The sequence below is a fragment of the Erpetoichthys calabaricus genome, chromosome 9 (assembly GCF_900747795.2).
Source record: "Erpetoichthys calabaricus chromosome 9, fErpCal1.3, whole genome shotgun sequence".
NCBI lineage: Eukaryota > Metazoa > Chordata > Cladistia > Polypteriformes > Polypteridae > Erpetoichthys > Erpetoichthys calabaricus.
Genome location: NC_041402.2, coordinates 172743357 through 172762064, shown reverse-complemented (window position 1 = coordinate 172762064; position 18708 = coordinate 172743357). Strand labels below are relative to the sequence as shown.

The following is an 18708-nucleotide window of genomic DNA, read 5'->3' as shown; positions in this document are numbered from 1 at the left end:
GATAGATAGATAGATAGATAGATAGATAGATAGATAGATAGATAGATAGATAGATAGATAGATAGATAGATATGAATATACTGTATTATATATAACTAGCCGACGCCGTGTAAGAATAGGAACAGAAATCGGTGAGAAAGGAATTTAGAAATCAAGAAGAAATAAATACTTCTTGAAAGACGCAGTTGTGCATAGGTGTTTTGGTGGAGAAGACAGATAATGAGTCAAAAGATCTAACCATAAAAAAAGCCACGTACAACTGACCGTGGCTGAAGACTGGTATCAGGTCTGTGCTCTGGTCTTTGGGTATCCGACTGTGCATGTAGAATTTCCGGCCAAGCAGGATTACATGTGAAAGTGATAAATAAATCAGGCTTTCCGAATTTACGTACTATGACCATGGCATCCTTATAGTTTTGTTGTATGTATCTTGGACCTCCTGGAAATGTGGACAGTAATATGATCATTTTGCCTACACGTACGTTGTTATTTTTAGCCTTTGCAGTGCGTCTAATAGTCCTTTGTATTGTTCCACATGCAGATCTTGTTTATGTAATCTGAGATAGTTGAGACGCGCACCCTCTTTTTTAACATACACATCTACAACGAACTGTTGGAATAGTTTGCTGCCAGAGTGCAAAATACTAAATTTATTCCTCATTGCTAATCTGCACGCGTAAAATTGGCATTGAGTAAGCCTTATTTGCTTGCCGGTTCTTTTATTGGGAACATGTTGTAAATCTTTGTGCCAGCCATTCCTGTAAGGGAATAAAAGTGGGTAAACCACAGGCTCGCATTTCATATTGAGCGCGGAAATCTGTTTACAGGAGTTGCCTATGGGATAGATGCAAATGTCCATTTCGGCAGGCGGTTCGCCATCTTCTCCGACGAAAATCGCTGCAACATCAGTGTGACATGTCGGGGCATTGTATCGGGCCAGCGTGGGGAAGGGTTTGGAAGAGGACGAATAGGAATTGAGAAATGCTGTGTCGGCTGCGTGTGGGCGGGACCAGTTTTGAAGTGGAAGCAGGACGAACCAGAAGACTAATATATATATAAGAGATAGTGCAATTAATAATAATGAATTATATACTGTATTACACATTTTATGTACATTATATTATGTATATTATTATTAATATTATTATTATTATTATTATTTAAAGTAGCCCAGGGCAGGACAGTTTTATGTGTCATGTCTATATATTATGTGCATATGTTTTAGGGGACTGTGTTTGTCATGTCATATTATTTTGTAAGTCACTTAATCCTGAGCAGGGTCATGTGGGGCTAGAGCCTATCCCAGCAAGCATCAGGCGCTAGGCTGGATAAATCCAATAACAGGGTGCCTGTCTATTGCAGGGTGAATGCACTCAAACGCACATCACACACACACACACAAACTATGCTTATATTAAGGAATTTCTGCACTATGTGACATGTATTTAAAGTGTCTACTTTTATGTATGTCTATTGGCTTATATGTAATGTCTGTAGACTTTTGCATAGTGTATGTGGGATGACAGCAGTGGTGGAAACAACAACGGGTACAATGATCACCCCTGAAAAAAGCCATAGCTGTTTGAGTCTGGTGATGTGGTCCACCACTCTGTAGGACAGCTGCTGCAGTAGCCATAATGCTGCTGCTCTCATCAACCACTTTTTGAATGTCGGCCTGTAGCTAACTCAAAAACATCGCCCTTTTTGCCTTGGGTGATAACCTAGTCAATATGAATTTCATTTCTTGATATAACCCTCTTTCATTTACTGTAATATTTAATATTTCTGCTGGAGCGGGCAGTGGTCCAACTTCAGTTTGGACCCTACTCCATGACCTTACTGGCATGGGTGGCCCTACAAGGAATAGATAGATAGATAGATAGATAGATAGATAGATAGATAGATAGATAGATAGATAGATAGATAGATAGATAGATAGATAGATAGATAGATAGATAGATAGATAGGAGTTGAGGGACACAACATAATGACTAAATGTTCCTCTCCTGTCCCTTGCACATGCTCTAGTCCTCTTTTTTTCTCAGCTCCTAGCAACATCAGATACATTTGGCCATAGCCTCTTAATCCTAGAGGATCTCATTGATTGAAAGCTCAAAAAACTCTTGGCACAGAAGACAGGATGATCATACCTACAACATTAAGGACAACTGAAAGTACGTCAGGTTTTTTTCCAGGGACTATAATATTGCAAGTGTACCGGCCAGAGTCTTCCTCTATTGTGTCATTGATGAAGATGGAAACGTTGGTGCTAGGCATCTTATGTACAAACCCTACTCGATTGCTGAACTGTGGGTCGCCATCGCTCTGCTGACCAAAGGTGTATGACATCACTGAATTCACCTACAAAGGAAAAAACAGAAAAAGTGATGCCAACAACAGACATCGTGAAGACTGTGATCAGAGACAAGGCTTGTAAGATGGATTGCTCATAAACAGTTGGATTCAGCAACTAATAAAAAATCCTGGTGTGCAGATTTTTAGGTAGACACTGTTATGAAATTCAAGAAATCTTTTACTAGCATCAAGAAGAAGATGTTAAACCACTTTATCAGATTAATATGTCACCTTTTAAAGGAACTTTGTATAACAAGTGACAAAGCAATGTTACAATTTTTATTGACATAATTTCTAAAAATATCATCCAGTTTTCACATTCCCCAAAACACCACACACATCTTTGTAATTTACTCAGCATCTCTATGGTTCTCTTTCTCAAGAAAAAACTTCTATCATTTGTGTGAAATTTACCCATAAGCAGCTTGTATCTGTGCTCCTGTGTTGCTGAAGAATTCCATCCATCCATCCATTATCCAACCTACTATATCCTAACTACAGGGTCACAGGGGTCTGCTGGAGCCAATCTCAGCCAACACAGGGCGCAAGGCAGGAAACAAACCCCGGACAGGACACACAGACACACACACACTCACACGCCCACACACACACACCAAGCACACACTAGGGACAATTTAAAATTGCCAATGCACCTAACCTGCATGTCTTTGGACTATGGGAGGAAACTGGAGTACCCGGAGGAAACCCACACAGACACGGGGAGAACATGCAAACTCCACGCAGGGAGGACCCGGGTCTCCTAACTGTGAGGTAGCAGCACTACCACTGCGCCACCGTGCCGCCTGCTGAAGAATTGATTTTAAAATAACAGCTGGGATCCACTGTACCAGTTCCCTTCATAATTTGTAACACTTCAATCCTGTCTCCTTGTACCCTCTATTTGCTTAAACTGAAAAGGTTCAGCTCTTTCCATCTCTCTTGACAGTCCATACCTCTCAGGTCCAGAATTGGCCCAGGTGCTCTTCTGTGGAGTGTTTCTAGTCCTGCTATGTCTCTTTTTCATAATATGGAGACCAAAATTGGACTAAGTACTTGAAATGAAACCTCACTACTGCACTGCACAGTATAAGAATTACTTACACTCAATACATTGGATTGTGTAACCAGACATCTTATTGGCTTTCTTTATGACTTCTGGGGGTGAACATTAACCAGTCCTCCTTCTAAAGTTTACTCCAGACTAGGACTAGGCATTGTATTTGCTACAGCAATGGAAAGTAGTATGTGGTGGGCACGATGCTAACTGACTGTGGGGTGCATTTAAGTTAGATTCACATGGAACACCTTCAAGTGGACTCCATTCATCCCATTATGTTACTTCTGAAGACAGCTTGATCTTCCAGAACCTGTTTAGGGTGTCATAACCAAGGAGCTGAATATAAGTTTTAGACATTTCATTCCATTTTTGTAATTAAACTTATCTTTAAAGTTGTGTTTTCACTTTTATGTTATACAGTTATTCGTGTTGAAAAACTGCATCTAAACACTCTAAGATTCTGTCTTTATTGTAACACATGAACCACACATGGCAAGAACAGGAGTGTTAGTGAACAGTCAGCATGGGTTCAGATGAGGGGGTTGTGTTTTACTAAAATGCATGTGATATTATTTATCTTGACTTTCAGAAAGCATTTGATAAAGTGTCTCATGAGGGGTTGGCCATCAGAATAATAGAAATGGGAATGTGTAGGTGGGTGCAGAATTGGTTTTAACACAGGATGCAGAGGGTGATGGTGCCAGGATTTAGAATTGGCTGATGTTAAGACTGGTGCCCCCCATATTATTAATATATAAATAATTTGGACAGGAAACTTATATGTAAACATCTACGCTTGGAAGTGTATGGGTCTGTCTGTCCAACCCGGAAGTCCAAGGTGGCCCGGAAGTGCGAGGCTACAGCATGAAACTCAAAGAGCCAACAAGGCGGCCCAAGTTAACGAGTCTGAAAGAAGAACAAAGTATGAGGCTACAGCATGAAGCTGAAAGAAAGTGACTCCGTCGGCAAAGTAAAAGTGCAGAGGAAAAACAAACGAGAGAGAAACTTGCTTAGCTGCTGATAGACATGGGGGTGCGAGCATGTCCGCAAAATGAAACCGTCGACTCTGATTTTAATTCTTCTGACGATTTCAATAGTTTTTAGAAACCTGGCCTTTTTACAGCATGGGCCAACACAGCTAGTATAAAATAACAACCTGATTAAGTTTGCAGATGATACCAAGATGGGTGGATTGGCATATACAGTAATCCCTCGCTATATCGCGATTCGCCTTTCGCGGCTTCACTCCATCGCGGATTTTATATGTAAGCATATTTAAATATATATCGCGGATTTTTTGCTGGTTCGCGGATTTCTGCGGACAATAGGTCTTTTAATTTCTGGTACATGCTTCCTCAGTTGGTTTGCCCAGTTGATTTCATACAAGGGATGCTATTGGCAGATGGCTGAGAAGCTACCCGGCTTACTTTTCTGTCTCTCTTGCGCCGACTTTCTCTGATCCTGACGTAGGGGGTGTGAGCAGGGGGGCTGTTCGCACACCTAGACGATAAGGACGCTCGTCTAAAAATGCTGAAAGATTATCTTCACGTTGCTATCTTTTGTGCAGCTGCTTCCTGAAAAGACATGCTGCACGGTGCTTCGCATACTTAAAAGCTCGAAGGGCACGTATTGATTTTTGATTAAAAAACAAACTCTGTCTCTCTTTGTCTGCTCCTGACGGAGGGGGTGTGAGCTGCCGCCTTCAACACCTTTGTACCTGCGGTGCTTCACATACTTAAAAGCAAACAGCCCTATTGATTTGTTTGCTTTTCTCTCTATCTCTCTGACAGCCTGTGCTCCTGACACGCACTCCTTTGAAGAGGAAAATATGTTTGCATTCTTTTAATTGTGAGACGGAACTGTCATCTCTGTCTTGTCATGGAGCACAGTTTAAACTTTTGAAAAAGAGACAAATGTTTGTTTGCAGTGTTTGAATAACGTTCCTGTCTCTCTACAACCTCCTGTGTTTCTGCGCAAATCTGTGACCCAAGCATGACAATATAAAAATAACCATATAAACATATGGTTTCTACTTCGCGGATTTTCTTATTTCGAGGGTGGCTCTGGAACGCAACCCCCGCGATGGAGGAGGGATTACTGTAATCTTGAATCTGTTGAATCATTACAGAGGGACTTGGACATATACAGTCTTGAGCAGATTTGAGGCAGATGAAGTTTAATGTTAATAAATGTAAAGTATTGCATGTAGGAAGTAAAAATGTTAGTTTTGAATACAAAATGGGAGGTCTGAAAATCAAATGTGCACCTTATGAGAAGGATTTAGGAGTCATAATGGACTCAACACTATCAACTGCCACACAGTGTTCAGAAGCCATTAAGAAGGATAATAGAATGTCAGGTTATATAGCGCCTTGATGTGTGGAGTACAAGTCACAGGAGGTGACGCTCAAAGTTTATAACACACTGGTGAGGCCTCATGTGGAGTACTGGGTGCAGTTTTGGTCTCCAGGCTACAAAAAGGACATAGCAGTGCTGTAAAAACTCTGAAGAAGAGAGACTTGGCTGATTCTGCAGTTTCAGGGCTACAGTGGTTGAGTTGTGTGGAAAAATTAAAGAGCTGAAATTTTAAGCAAAAGGGCATTAAGAGGAGACGTGAGTGAAGTGTTTAAAATTGTTTCTTCATACAGAGAACCTCAGACACATGGAATGAGTGACCAAGTAGTGGGGTAGACAATTGGACTTTAGGGACCTTCAAGACTCGACTTGATGTTATTTTGGAAGAATTAAATGGATAGGACTTGGCGAGCTTTGTTGGGCTGAATGGCCTGTTCTCATCCAAATCTTTCTAATGTAAAACAATAAAAGTTCAAGGAGATACATAAAGTGTTTGAAGAAATCTTCACCCCTTGGAAGACCTCACATTTTATTTTTATACTTATAACTTTCAATCTAAGTGGATTAAATGTGGCTTTTTTTGACACTGGTGAACAGAAAAGGACTCTTTAATGTCAAAGTAAAGACAGAAAGAAATGTGATCATTTCCAAGGGGTGAATCATTTTTTTAGGCACTGTACTTGCCTGGCTCATTTATCCAAGGTGATTTACACATTTTTACCGATGGAGTGCAGACAGATTCAGTGACCATGTGTCAGAAGTGCAAACTGAAATCACAGCCTTGGAATTTAAAGTCCAGTGCCTTAGCCATCAGATTATATTACCTACCTACATTCTACAGAGACAACCAATTTGCAGAGAATTATTTAACTGACTGCTTTGGGTGAGAAAGTGTGGCAGCGGTGGGATCTCAAACCCCATCCTTGGGATCTTAAGACCAATTCATTCAGCTAATGAGAAAAACGTCTTGCTGTAAGTTACTCTGCTCCTGAGCCGTCTCTGAACACTTCAGGACGCTGATCACTGTACGAGGTGTGAACGTCTCTGAACGTGTGAAGTGTACTTTTACTATTTCCAAAACAGCCACAGTCAGTCTTCCAGGGTCCTCTTTTTGAGTGGGCTGAAATGTATTCTTTGCTATGCAGCTTTGCTCTCTGGTATTTCATGGCATTAATAAAAGCAGAATCCCTTAGCTTTAATCCCTTTTGGCTAAAGGGTAATCACTAAGAAAACAGAAAAATGTTATTCAGAAATCTTTTTTATTTATTTTTTTTAATCTTTTTGGGAATGTCACTCATTCAATGCCCACTTTACCCGGAAAACAGGTGCTAAACAGACTAAGAGCTACCTGATTGGTCTTTGAAGAGAAGAAGTTCCAGGTCACAGTCATTGTGCTGAGGTCAGAGATGAACTTGGATGAGACCGGTAGGATTGCTGTCCGTCCCTTTACCACAATAATGGTGTCCTCGGCTTTCATCTTATCTGTAGTAAAACAACATGGAGAGACTTGAATGAGAGGTGTGCACCATAAACAAGAAGTAAGCTTAGTCACCATCAGAAATGGGAGTTCAGATGGTCGCCTTAGTCAAGGACATATTGAAGTGGATGGTCCCTCAAGGACTTAACAAAATAGGTCAAATGAGTTCACTCCAGGGGGCGGCACGGTGGCGCAGTGGGTAGCGCTGCTGCCTCGCAGTTGGGAGACCTGGGGACCTGGGTTCACTTCCCAGGTCCTCCCTGCGTGGAGTTTGCATGTTCTCCCTGTGTCTGCGTGGGTTTCCTCCAGGCGTTCCGGTTTCCTCCCACAGTCCAAAGACATGCTGGTTAGCTGGATTGGCGCGTGTGTGCTTGGTGTGTGGGTGTGTTTGTGTGTGTCCTGCGGTGGGTTGGCACCCTGCCCGGGATTGGTTCCTGCCTTGTGCCCTGTGTTGGCTGGGATTGGCTCCAGCAGACCCCCGTGACCCTGTGTTCGGATTCAGCTGGTTGGAAAATGGATGGATGGATGGAGTTCACTCCAGGATGCTGCAGGAGTTAGTCAGGAGAATTCTGGGAATCGGGTGGCACAGTGGCACAGTGGTAGCGCTGCTGCCTCGCAGTTAGGAGACCCAGGTTCGCTTCCCAGGTCCTCCCTGCTTGGAGTTTGCATGTTCTCCCCGTGTCTGCGTGGGTTTCCTCCGGGTGCTCCGGTTTCCACCCACAGTCCAAAGACATGCAGGTTAGGTTAGGTGCATTGGCGATCCTAAATTGTCCCTAATGTGTGCTTGGTGGGTTGGCGCCCTGCCCGGGGTTTGTTCCTGCCTTGCGCCCTGTGCTGGCTGGGATTGGCTCCAGCAGATCCCCATGACCCTGTGTTAGGATATAGCGGGTTGGATGATGGATGGATCCCCCCAGTTTGGTTACTGGAGTACTGCTGGTGGATATCATTTTCTTGCAGTTGATTACAACTTTGCCTTGGCCTCATACAAGAATCAGACTTCACTTGGCTTTGCACTTTCTTGCACAAATGGCTGTTGTAAGTTATGTAAACTGATTACTCCATCTAATTCAGGGCTGCTGGGAACTGATGCCTATCCTGGAATCACTGGGCACAAGCTGGGAATCTTCCCTTGACAGGGTACAAGTCCAGAAGGGATAGATAGACATTACTCCTTTGTTAGGAGTTCAAAAAGCAGACTTTAAAGACAGAGAGAATCATCAGGGTCCTCTACAAGATTTGTCTGACCCACATGCTTGACTAACCCTACTCATCTCAAGGAACTTTCTGCAAACAGCAGTGAGCGTTGCAAGTTAAGACCATTCTTGTAATCCGGCATTATGCCAAGGAGGCAGCAGCAGTATTATGCAAGAAGCTCCTCTCATCTGCACTGCTTCCCACTAGGATTAGGAAGGCAATGGGGGGTTTGCATGTCTGAGCCCAAACCTATGAATGTTAATTTAACGTCAATATTGACACAAATAGAAGGCAGAGCAAATAGACAAACAGTGCTGCCATGTACTGGAATACTGTAAGTAGGTTTTGGATTTAGGTAGATGGAGGAGTTTCAATGTATTTATTTGAATCCTATATTTAAAAATAATACGTAATACTGGACCTGCAGTTTTCAAGTTGTCTGGCAAGTGTCACCAATCTATCCAGTTGTCTGCTTTTCCAATTACAGGATTACAGAAAACTGAAGAAGCAAAGCATTTATCTGTCCTCCAGAGGGCGCACACATGCCAAGACACTTTAACATACAGTATACTGTACTGGGTACTCTGGGATTAGTTGTATTTCTATTAAATTGAACCCACCACGAGGCCACACGTTAAGGAAGAAGAAGGAGATGGGAAGGAATACGTGAGGGTACCCTGCCCAGTGTAAATTTTAACTGCTGAATTTAGATTCAAAACTCCATATTTCGCTGATGCCTATAATCAATGTCGGACAGACTAATATTCCATCCATCGGCAATCCTCCGAATACCGGTCCCAAATTATTTAACAACTCTTTTCCTATCGAGTGGACAATACTACACTGAAAGCCGCGAAAAAACATTTATTGCAAGACAATAAGATGTATTTCCAATATTTTGTATTAATTCCAGCACAACAGCCGCAACGTCTCTTAGTGGTAACGGTTCAACACGGAGCAACTAAATGTTGTAGTTATTGCTGAGCAAATGCATATAATTGCCGAAAAGATTGCGTTTGTGGCAGTTGCGCCACTGAAAGGTCGACGTCATGATGCAACCTATATTTTTAAATAAGTAAGCTGGTTATAACTAACCTTATTGCTCCCGCTCCTAAATATTGTCCACTCGATAGGAAAAGAGTTGTTAAATAATTTGGGACCGGTATTCGGTGGATTGCCCATCCATCCATCCATTTTCCAACCCGCTGAATCCGAACACTGGGTCACGGGGGTCTGCTGGAGCCAATCCCAGCCAACACAGGGCACAAGGCAGGAACCAATCCCGGGCAGGGTGCCAACCCACCGCAGGACACACACAAACACACCCACACACCAAGCACACACTAGGGCCAATTTAGAATCCCCAATACACCCAACCAGCATGTCTTTGGACTGTGGGAGGAAACTGGAGCGCCCGGAGGAAACCCACGCAGACACGGGGAGAACATGCAAACTCCACGCAGGGAGGACCCGGGAAGCGAACCCGGGTCTCCTAACTGCGAGACAGCAGCACTACCCACTGCGGACTAATATTCCAGACAGGAATATTTAACATGAGCTAGAAACTGATCGATCTGCTTATTATTAACCTACATTGTTAATACATTTTCATACTGGAAGAAATGTTGGCAGTAAGAATAGATGTTAGATATATAATGGAAGTACTTCATTCTGGATTTACACAACACAATAGAAATATATCCTGTTACGCGGTGTACCTGTACAGAAAGACACCGTGACCAAATGGTTAAGAGTAAAGCCTCTTCCAGATCAATTGTTCAATGCCTGGGCAACTTTTAAACGTTTTTACTTTCACTTATACGAAGTATAGGGAAAGTACTGGAATTGTCAAAAAATTCGATTTCGAGATTTTGATGACTCTCGACGTTTTAGTCCTCCCTGAGTCCAAAAATACAATTTTTTGGAATTATATCTGTGTGTCTGTCTTTGTGTATGTGTGTGTGTAAACACAATACCGGAGTACGCTGAGGTCAACCAAATTTTGCTTACAAGTATTAGGTACAAAACCAAGATTTCTATCAACTTTTGGGCTATTTCCACTAACCGGAAGTGGTGCTTTACCCGAACACATACGCGATTTTTCACAGTCCAATTTATTCAACTTCACTTTTATAATAATTGTTTCAACATATTGTGGCGTCCCAGCCAGGTTGAAGCCTTTTTTTTTTTGACTGACTGTTAGGTCCGATTGAGCGAGGGCGGAGTACAGCACGGAAGACTGACAGCGGGGTATTGATTGAGCCGGGACCCGGGATGGGAGGAGGGGTTGGAAAGGGTGCTTAAAAGGGGGTGTGTTTGGGGTTACGAGGTCGGCGTTCTTTTTCTTGATTGTTCAAGTAAAAACTTTTCGGTGAGACTTTACTATGTCTGTTTTTTTTTTTTACTTCATCTCTTTTCGAGTCTGACGCGGAGGTCGCTACAATATTATTTAAATTTGATTGTTGTTGATGGTTCTTCAATGTACATAATATAAAAATATAATCATTGCCTTGCGGTTTACTCCTCAAATATCCACCCCCATATCATTTGCCGATTTTTTCATTCGCTGGGGTTTTGAGTATGAATATAAACCAAGCGGCTCCACTTAAGCGTATTTAATGTACATTCGTCACATAGCCACACGGTGGCAGCACACACAACAGCTATCAGATCTTAGGTACCACAGATTGCTCCTAACGGTCATATTCTTAAAATTGTATTTTTTAAAAATTGGTTTATTTGACAGCTCTGATCGCAAAGCAGGGACCAACCAGTTAATCGCAGGGCACAGTTCTTCAGCAGATGAGATGATTGATTCCAAGTTGTGCACAGGAGAATGACTTGGAATCAGGGTGGTGCAGTGCACTCTTAAAAATACGGGTTCCTTATTGGCACATTATGGCTCCTTACTGGGTTGTGTGGTTCCTTGTAGAACCACTGCTTGACAAAACACCATTTCATTCTGGAAGGGGATCTTTGTATACAAAGTTGGGTCTTCCTGCTTTAAATAACTTCCTAAGATGTAGAAAAAAAAATGTTTAATGTATGATAGGCTACCTAGCAAGACATGAACAGATTAGGAAAACCTGTACTTAGCTTGCATGATTATATGCAGCAAAAGTCCTTTTAAAAGTATGACCCATTGGTATTTCACAAATCTGTTACCATCTAGTCATGGTTATTTACTGTATGGAGTATGGTGCAGATCTAAATACATAAAGGTTCTTTCTGGAACCTTCTTCTGGATGGGTCTTTTGCGAACTAAAAATGGTTCTCCTATGGCATATTATTTTTAAGAGTGTGGTTAATGCTGTTGTCTCAGTATCCTGGGAGGGGATCTATGTGGGGTGCCCACATTCCTGCCAGAGCAATAAAGCAGATAATGAGTCAGAACAAATCAGTAAATAATTCTGGGCAGACCTCTTCTACCCATTCCAGGGCAAAAATTATAGCCACCATTTCTGTGGTGAATATTAACAGGTTATCCAACAGTCTTTTTTTAAGGATAAATATGAAGCACGGGAGTATACGCTGAAGCCTCTATCACACGATCATTCAAGACTTCTGTAGTATCCTGCCATGCGGCCTACTATACATTAAAGATGTCAGTTTTGTCCACATATTAGGAACCTTTTCAAAGCTCATATGTAAAAGGATGCTGCACTGAATGAAATGATTCTTTGTTTACAAGGAACCACACAACCCAGTAAAGTGCAATTACAGAGCTGTTGTTTTTAAGAGTGTACCAGGAGAAACCCAAAAGTGCACAGAGTGTTTGGTCAATCGATTCTTTGGTAATTGAGACTTGAATGATTTTTGGTGATCAGTTAAATTTTAACGCTTAACTCTTTAGAAATGAAAGGTGCTTTTGAAATGAAGACCCTCTTCTCCCCTGATTCATTGCTTAAGAGTCCTGTCTTCAATTCAAAAGCATGACCTGTACAGTATAAAGGATTCTCCTATTTGTCGACTGCTTTTATTTCCCAGAATTATTAAGTAAACAACATTTTAAAAAAATGCATGTGTGTTGCCAGTTGCAAGCATACAACTGGATGGCTGGACATGTGCATTATGCAACAAGAGAAGTGTGAGATTTTTGGTTTGTTCAGTGATGCTCCCCTTTTATCAGCATCTCCATGAAAACACACATTCATTTTTTTCTCAGCTATCACTACAAACCCCATGAGGTAAGCAGCATGTAAAAAATAACCTTTTGGAGGGGCACACGTCCTGTTTACCTTTAATCTCCATTTTAAGGCCCCGCCGAGAGCCACAGCACTCTGCTGCTCTGTGCTGCCACCTAATGACCAACACAGGCGCACCTCATCTAACAGCACTGCAAAACATTCTTGTAAATCAAATGAACTGTGCATTGTGTACAGTAAAAACCTATAATACATTTAACAAATAAATATTTTAAAACAGACCAATGTGTGTATATTTACATTTAAGTAGTGTTTTAGCTGACAATATTAATTCATTGTTTCAATGTGCAAGAATATTTTATGGATAATTGTTGTATTGCTGTAGACATAAAATGATGCTGTTTTTAAACCCTGAATATTTGTAAAAAATATTGGAATGTGAAAATATTTTAGCATTCATGTTTTGTAAAAATTTTAATTATTTACTGTGTTCATTTTTGTGGTATAATCAGAACAGTGGTCTGTGCTTCTAACATGTTTTTGACAGTTACAGTTGTTACTGCCCAGAAGGAAGGATGGGCATTCCAGCAACGATGGAGGAGAACTTCTTGCCCAGCTGGGAAGTCATAATGAAAGGATGGAAAAATTGCGGACACTACCTGGCCAGGATACCTTAGAATTCCCATCCTGACTGGAATGCTAGAAAGAAGAATGGACTGGTGAGAGCTGGAACCTGGAAACAGTCCAACCCCCAGATTAATAGGTGGCAGTCTGGACACCATCAGGGCTTCATGGGGTCCAGAAGCATAGCCCTGTGGGGGTCCTTGGGTGATAGATAGATAGATAGATAGATAGATAGATAGATAGATAGATAGATAGATAGATAGATAGATAGATAGATAGATAGATAGATAGATAGATAGATAGATAGATAGATAGATAGATAGATACTTTATTAATCCCAATGGGAAATTCACATTCTTCAGCAGCAGCATACTGATACAATAAATAATATTAAATTAAAGAATGATAATAATACAGGTGAAAAAACAGACAATAACTATGTATAATGTTAAATGTTAACGTTTACCCCCCCGGGTGGAATTGAAGAGTCGCATAGTTTGGGGGAGAAACGATCTCCTCAATCTGTCTGTGGAGCAGGACAGTGACAGCAGTCTGTCGCTGAAGCTACTCTTCTGTCTGGAGATGACACTGTTTAGTGGATGCAGTGGATTCTCCATAATTGATAGGAGCCTGCTGAGCGCCCTTCGCTCTGCCACAGATGTTAAACTGTCCAGCTCCATGCCAACAATAGAGTCTGCCTTCCTCACCAGTTTGTCCAGGCGTGAGGCGTCTTTCCTCTTAATGCTGCCTCCCCAGCTCATCACCGCGTAGAAGAGGGCGCTCGCCACAACTGTTTGATAGAACATCTGCAGCATCTTATTGCAGATGTTGAAGGACGCCAGCCTTCTAAGGAAGTATAACCGGCTCTGTCCTCTCTTACACAGAGCATCAGTATTGGCAGTCCAGTCTAATTTATCATCCAGCTGCACTCCCAGGTATTTATAGGTCTGCACCATCTGCACACAGTCACCTCTGATGATCACGGGGTCTATGAGGGGTCTGGGCCTCCTAAAATCCACCACCAGCTCCTTGGTTTTGCTGGTGTTCAGGCGTAGGTGGTTTAAGTCGCACCATTTAACAAAGTCATTGATTAGGTCCCTATACTCCTCCTCCAGCCCATTCCTGATACAGCCCACGATAGCAGTGTCATCAGCGAACTTTTGCACATGGCAGGACTCCGAGTTGTATTGGAAGTCCAATGTATATAGGCTGAACAGGACCGGAGAAAGTACAGTCCCTTGTGGCGCTCCTGATGACAGAGGGCGCTGCCGGGGGAGGACCACCCTGGATTTCATATGACCCAGAAGTGCTTCTGACAAGCCATGACGTGCCACAGGAGATACTCTCGGATTCAGCTTTAATGGAGCCCACCACCATAACTTTGGAGAGGCAGAGTTGGGAGGTAATGGGTGAAACTCACTGGAGGAAAGAAGAGAAATGGAGAGAGAGAGCAAAAGAGGGAGTATTTAAATCTGTTTTTTGGCTGCATTCATTGTTATATTTGATCTGTGTGGATTAAAAATCCTTCATATGAACCCGAAGTGGTGCTGGGTCTCGTGAGTCTGGGGTTTTGGGACTCAGTGGTGCCCCCTACTGGTGACACAGTAAATGATTAGGAGTTCAGCTGCCAGTCAATTAACTGCTAAATTATAATAGCTCCTTTACAGTGTGTAGCAATAATAATAATAGTTAATTGGCTGATTCCTTTACCAAGGCGACTTCCAATATCTGAGATACATTAGGTTGTATTTCTTTTGTTTTTCCAAATGGAGCAAAGGCGGGTGAAGTGGCTTGCTCATGGTCACACAGTGTCACATTTGAACTCGTAACCTCAGTGTTTGCAGTCCAAAGCCTTAACCACTACACCACACTGGCTGCCATAATAGTAATATGCTTCATTTATATAGTACCTTTCTCATGCTTAACATCCATCCATCCATCCATTTTCCAACCTGCTGAATCCGAACACAGAGTCACGGGGGTCTGCTGGAGCCAATCCCAGCCAACACAGGGCACAAGGCAGGAATCAATCCCGGGCAGGGTGCCAACCCACCGCAGGACACACACAAACACACCCACACACCAAGCACACACTAGGGCCAATTTAGAATCGCCAATCCACCTAACCTGCATGTCTTTGGACTGTGGGAGGAAACCCATGCAGACACGGGGAGAACATGCAAACTCCATGCAAGGAGGACCCGGGAAGTGAACCCAGGTCCCCAGGTCTCCCAACTGCGAGGCAGCAGCACTACCCACTGCGCCACTGTGCCACCCCATGCTTAACATGCATCACAAATATTTAAAGGAATGCAATAGGAATAAATGTGAAGGTGACATTATAGCACAGCATACAAACTAATATCAAACATTGAACACCAAATTATAGATAAATACATGAAAAGCAAAGTTCTGAATGAAATCAAGAAACAATAAACTGGAGAAAAAAAGAAGAAAGCCATGAAGAAATAACACAATCTGTGCACAATTACATGTCAGCCTATAAATGTTGCTGTTACAATCACCCACAATGTTAAGGAACAATAAATAGGATAAGAGCAGATTTCATCATCGGTTTTAGGGCCAAATGCTGGAAGGCCATTCAATGGCTGTTCATTTAATGTCCAGTTTAGGTCTAGCAATTCCAGGCCTTGTGCCACTGCAACTTGTGCCCAGAACTGCCAGGTTGAGCTCCAGCTGAATGCAGTTCTCAAATGCGTTGAGTGGAATTGAGAAAGAATGAATGATTTATCACTTTTAACTGTTCTGTAATATTGTAACATTTGGTTTTAGATATTTCAAATCCATGCCTTCAATAAGTCAATTACATTTATTAGAAATATCCACCTGTTAAATAAATAATTTATTGCACTGAAACCATCTGCTTCACCAGTCTCACAGAGGAATTAGGACGTGTTACTACACACATGCCAATCTGATTGCTGCAATGTAAAACACACACACACACACACACACACACACACATACACACACAGCCATTCACATATTGGCGCTGGTTAATTAATGAAACCAAGGCTGCAGGATTTTAAGGTTTTAAACCAAGGAAACGTCTGATGACTCTGAGTGCAGAAGTGTTGGGAGACCTGAGGTCCAGAGTGACGGTGATTTTAGGGGCCAGTGGGACTTGATGGGTGACTTTGGGCTTCTACGTTCCCACACTTCCTTTGACAATATTCAAAGACTTGGGGTCCCTGCCATGCATGATGGGTTCCTACTGTCCTCGATTGCAGTGAGGTAAGCTGTGAATTTGTTAAGGGTCCATCTTTCAGACTGATGTTTCAGCTGATGAATACATTCAAGAAGGCTCCTTTAAATTGGATTACATTAGCGTAATCTCCAAAGATATTTTAAGCAATTTTGAGAGTGCTATCTCATCAGACAAGCCTGAAATCCCTCTTAAGTTTTTGATTGTGTTCAAATAAATTCTTTCATGAGAAATCCTTGGCAGGGACTTCAGACATGGCCTCACTCACCAAGGCATTCATGGGGAAAATCAAAAGTAGCCTCATCAAGCCGAGCAATGAAGAGAAATCATTTTGGAGACAGGGGTATTTAGTGCCTGCCTTCCTTTTAGGGTGAACCCGTATGGGCTTGTAAGATGCCAACGGTGACGCCAGTCTGTTATGAGCACTGTGTGAGCCAAGTGGGGTCGTGGTGATGGTGGGTTATGTTGGTTTGATTTAGAAATCAGACACAACAGTAACAATCCTCTTTCTGCAGTTTGTCTAGCAGAACCCAAAGTCTGTCTGCGTAGCTCCGTTAGTCATAACATGAAAAACCCAGAATGAAGAGCTGCATCCTCGCATGGCAATGTTAGATTATTCTGGGGATTTTTGTTGTGCTTTTGTTTAAGTCTCATCCTTCTGATATTGCTTAACTGACTTTACTGAGCTCCTTACAAGTCCTCTTAAGCACCAGTCACACCTTCTTTGATGGCCTCATCTGAAGTCAAATGTTGACTGATGGGTGACTAGTGCTTATTGGCCATGGTGCCTCATAAACGATTGATCTGTAATTGTACTCCTGATTCTTAATGCACTGCTTCTATGAAGAGTACCACACAAATATTGAAATACGTCTCATGATGGCCAAGCTGCGTTTTGTGATGGCGACCACATGCAAATACGGTGCACAATGTCAAATAAGAACCGACTGTAATAATATGCTTTAGACTTGCACCAAACATTTTTTAGTGCTAAATATGAAACACACTACACACAAAATACAGATAATGTTGCACTTCATTTTCTGGTCTTGTCTTTTCAAATACACTGCAAACACCTGACAGAAATACTTGTAGTCATTATTTTATTATGTGTTTGTTTGCAAGCATCATGAAAAGAATTTCATAAAACAGTGATTGCACATAAAGTGACTTGATTCTCAGTATTGCCCTTTTTGACATTACAAAGAAAGGTGCTATATATTGAGGAATATTTGTGAGAAAATCAAATAAACACATATATTGTGAAATGTCACAGTATATACATAAAAAACTCAATGATATGTGAATGAGGGTAGTATGGTGGTGCTGCTGCCTCTTAGTAAAGAGAGAAGGTTTTTGCATCCTGAGTCCTCCCTGTGCGGAGTTTGCTGGTTTAGTGGATTGGCGAAGCTAAATTGGCGTAATGTGGAGTCTGTAGGTGTGTTTGTATGTTCACCCTGTGAAAGACTGGCGCCTTTTCCAGGTACTGTTCCTGCATTATGCCTTTTGCTTGATGGGATAGCCCCTCATGACCCTCCTCAGGATTAAGCAAGTTTAGAAAATGGTACATTATGCAAATATCTATATATATAAAATCCCTGTGTGCGTCCAGGTGTCCATGTGTGGGTGTCTTTTGGTGAAGTGCGCATGCACGGGGCACGGTGCGATGAGCGATATTACTGTCAGAGAAAGTTAGAGGCGTTTTACGGAAATACAAACCAGTATTACTGCGAGAGGAAATTAAAGGTACACAATACAGTGACGCATATTACAGCCACATACAAGCCAGTATTACTGTCAGAGGAGATTAAAGGCATATTACCGACGCGCACGCCTGTATTACCGCCAGAGAAAATTAAAGGTATATTACGGACGTACAAGCCAGCGGACGTACAAGACGGTATCCTTCAATAAGGGCGCACACAAAAAGGCGAGCCTCAAAGGGCGACCTCAATTGGGCGCAGCGAATAAAGGCGCGCGTAAATAAAGATCTGCACCATTGTTGCTCTTCACATATTCCAGAGCCATTTGAACTAAATTATCTACGAACGCCTTTATTCGCTGCGCTCAATTGAGATCGCCCTTTTGAAGCTCGCCTTTTTGTGCGCGCCCTTATTGAATAGAGCCGTACAAGACAGTATTGCTGTCACAGAAAATTAAAGACACACAATACACGGTGGCAGCCCATGAAGAACGGTCAGCTCAGCAAGTAAACATCAACAAAAGAAAGGCTGAAAGAAAGAAAAATACGACCGACAAAAAGAATGAGGTCAAA

The 18708-nt window shown here is 42.1% G+C and overlaps 1 protein-coding gene across 1 annotated transcript in view; it reads right to left on the bottom strand.

Moving 5' to 3' along the window:
- esama (endothelial cell adhesion molecule a) overlaps positions 1 to 18708 on the bottom strand; it is a 135314-nt gene that overhangs the window by 23043 nt on the left and 93563 nt on the right. Inside the window, exons 2-3 of the mRNA XM_028810417.2 lie at positions 7116 to 7249; positions 2151 to 2361 (exon numbers count right to left, since the gene is read on the bottom strand). Coding sequence (XP_028666250.2) covers positions 2151 to 2361; positions 7116 to 7249 — 345 coding nt within the window. The remainder of the gene's footprint in view (positions 1 to 2150; positions 2362 to 7115; positions 7250 to 18708) is intronic.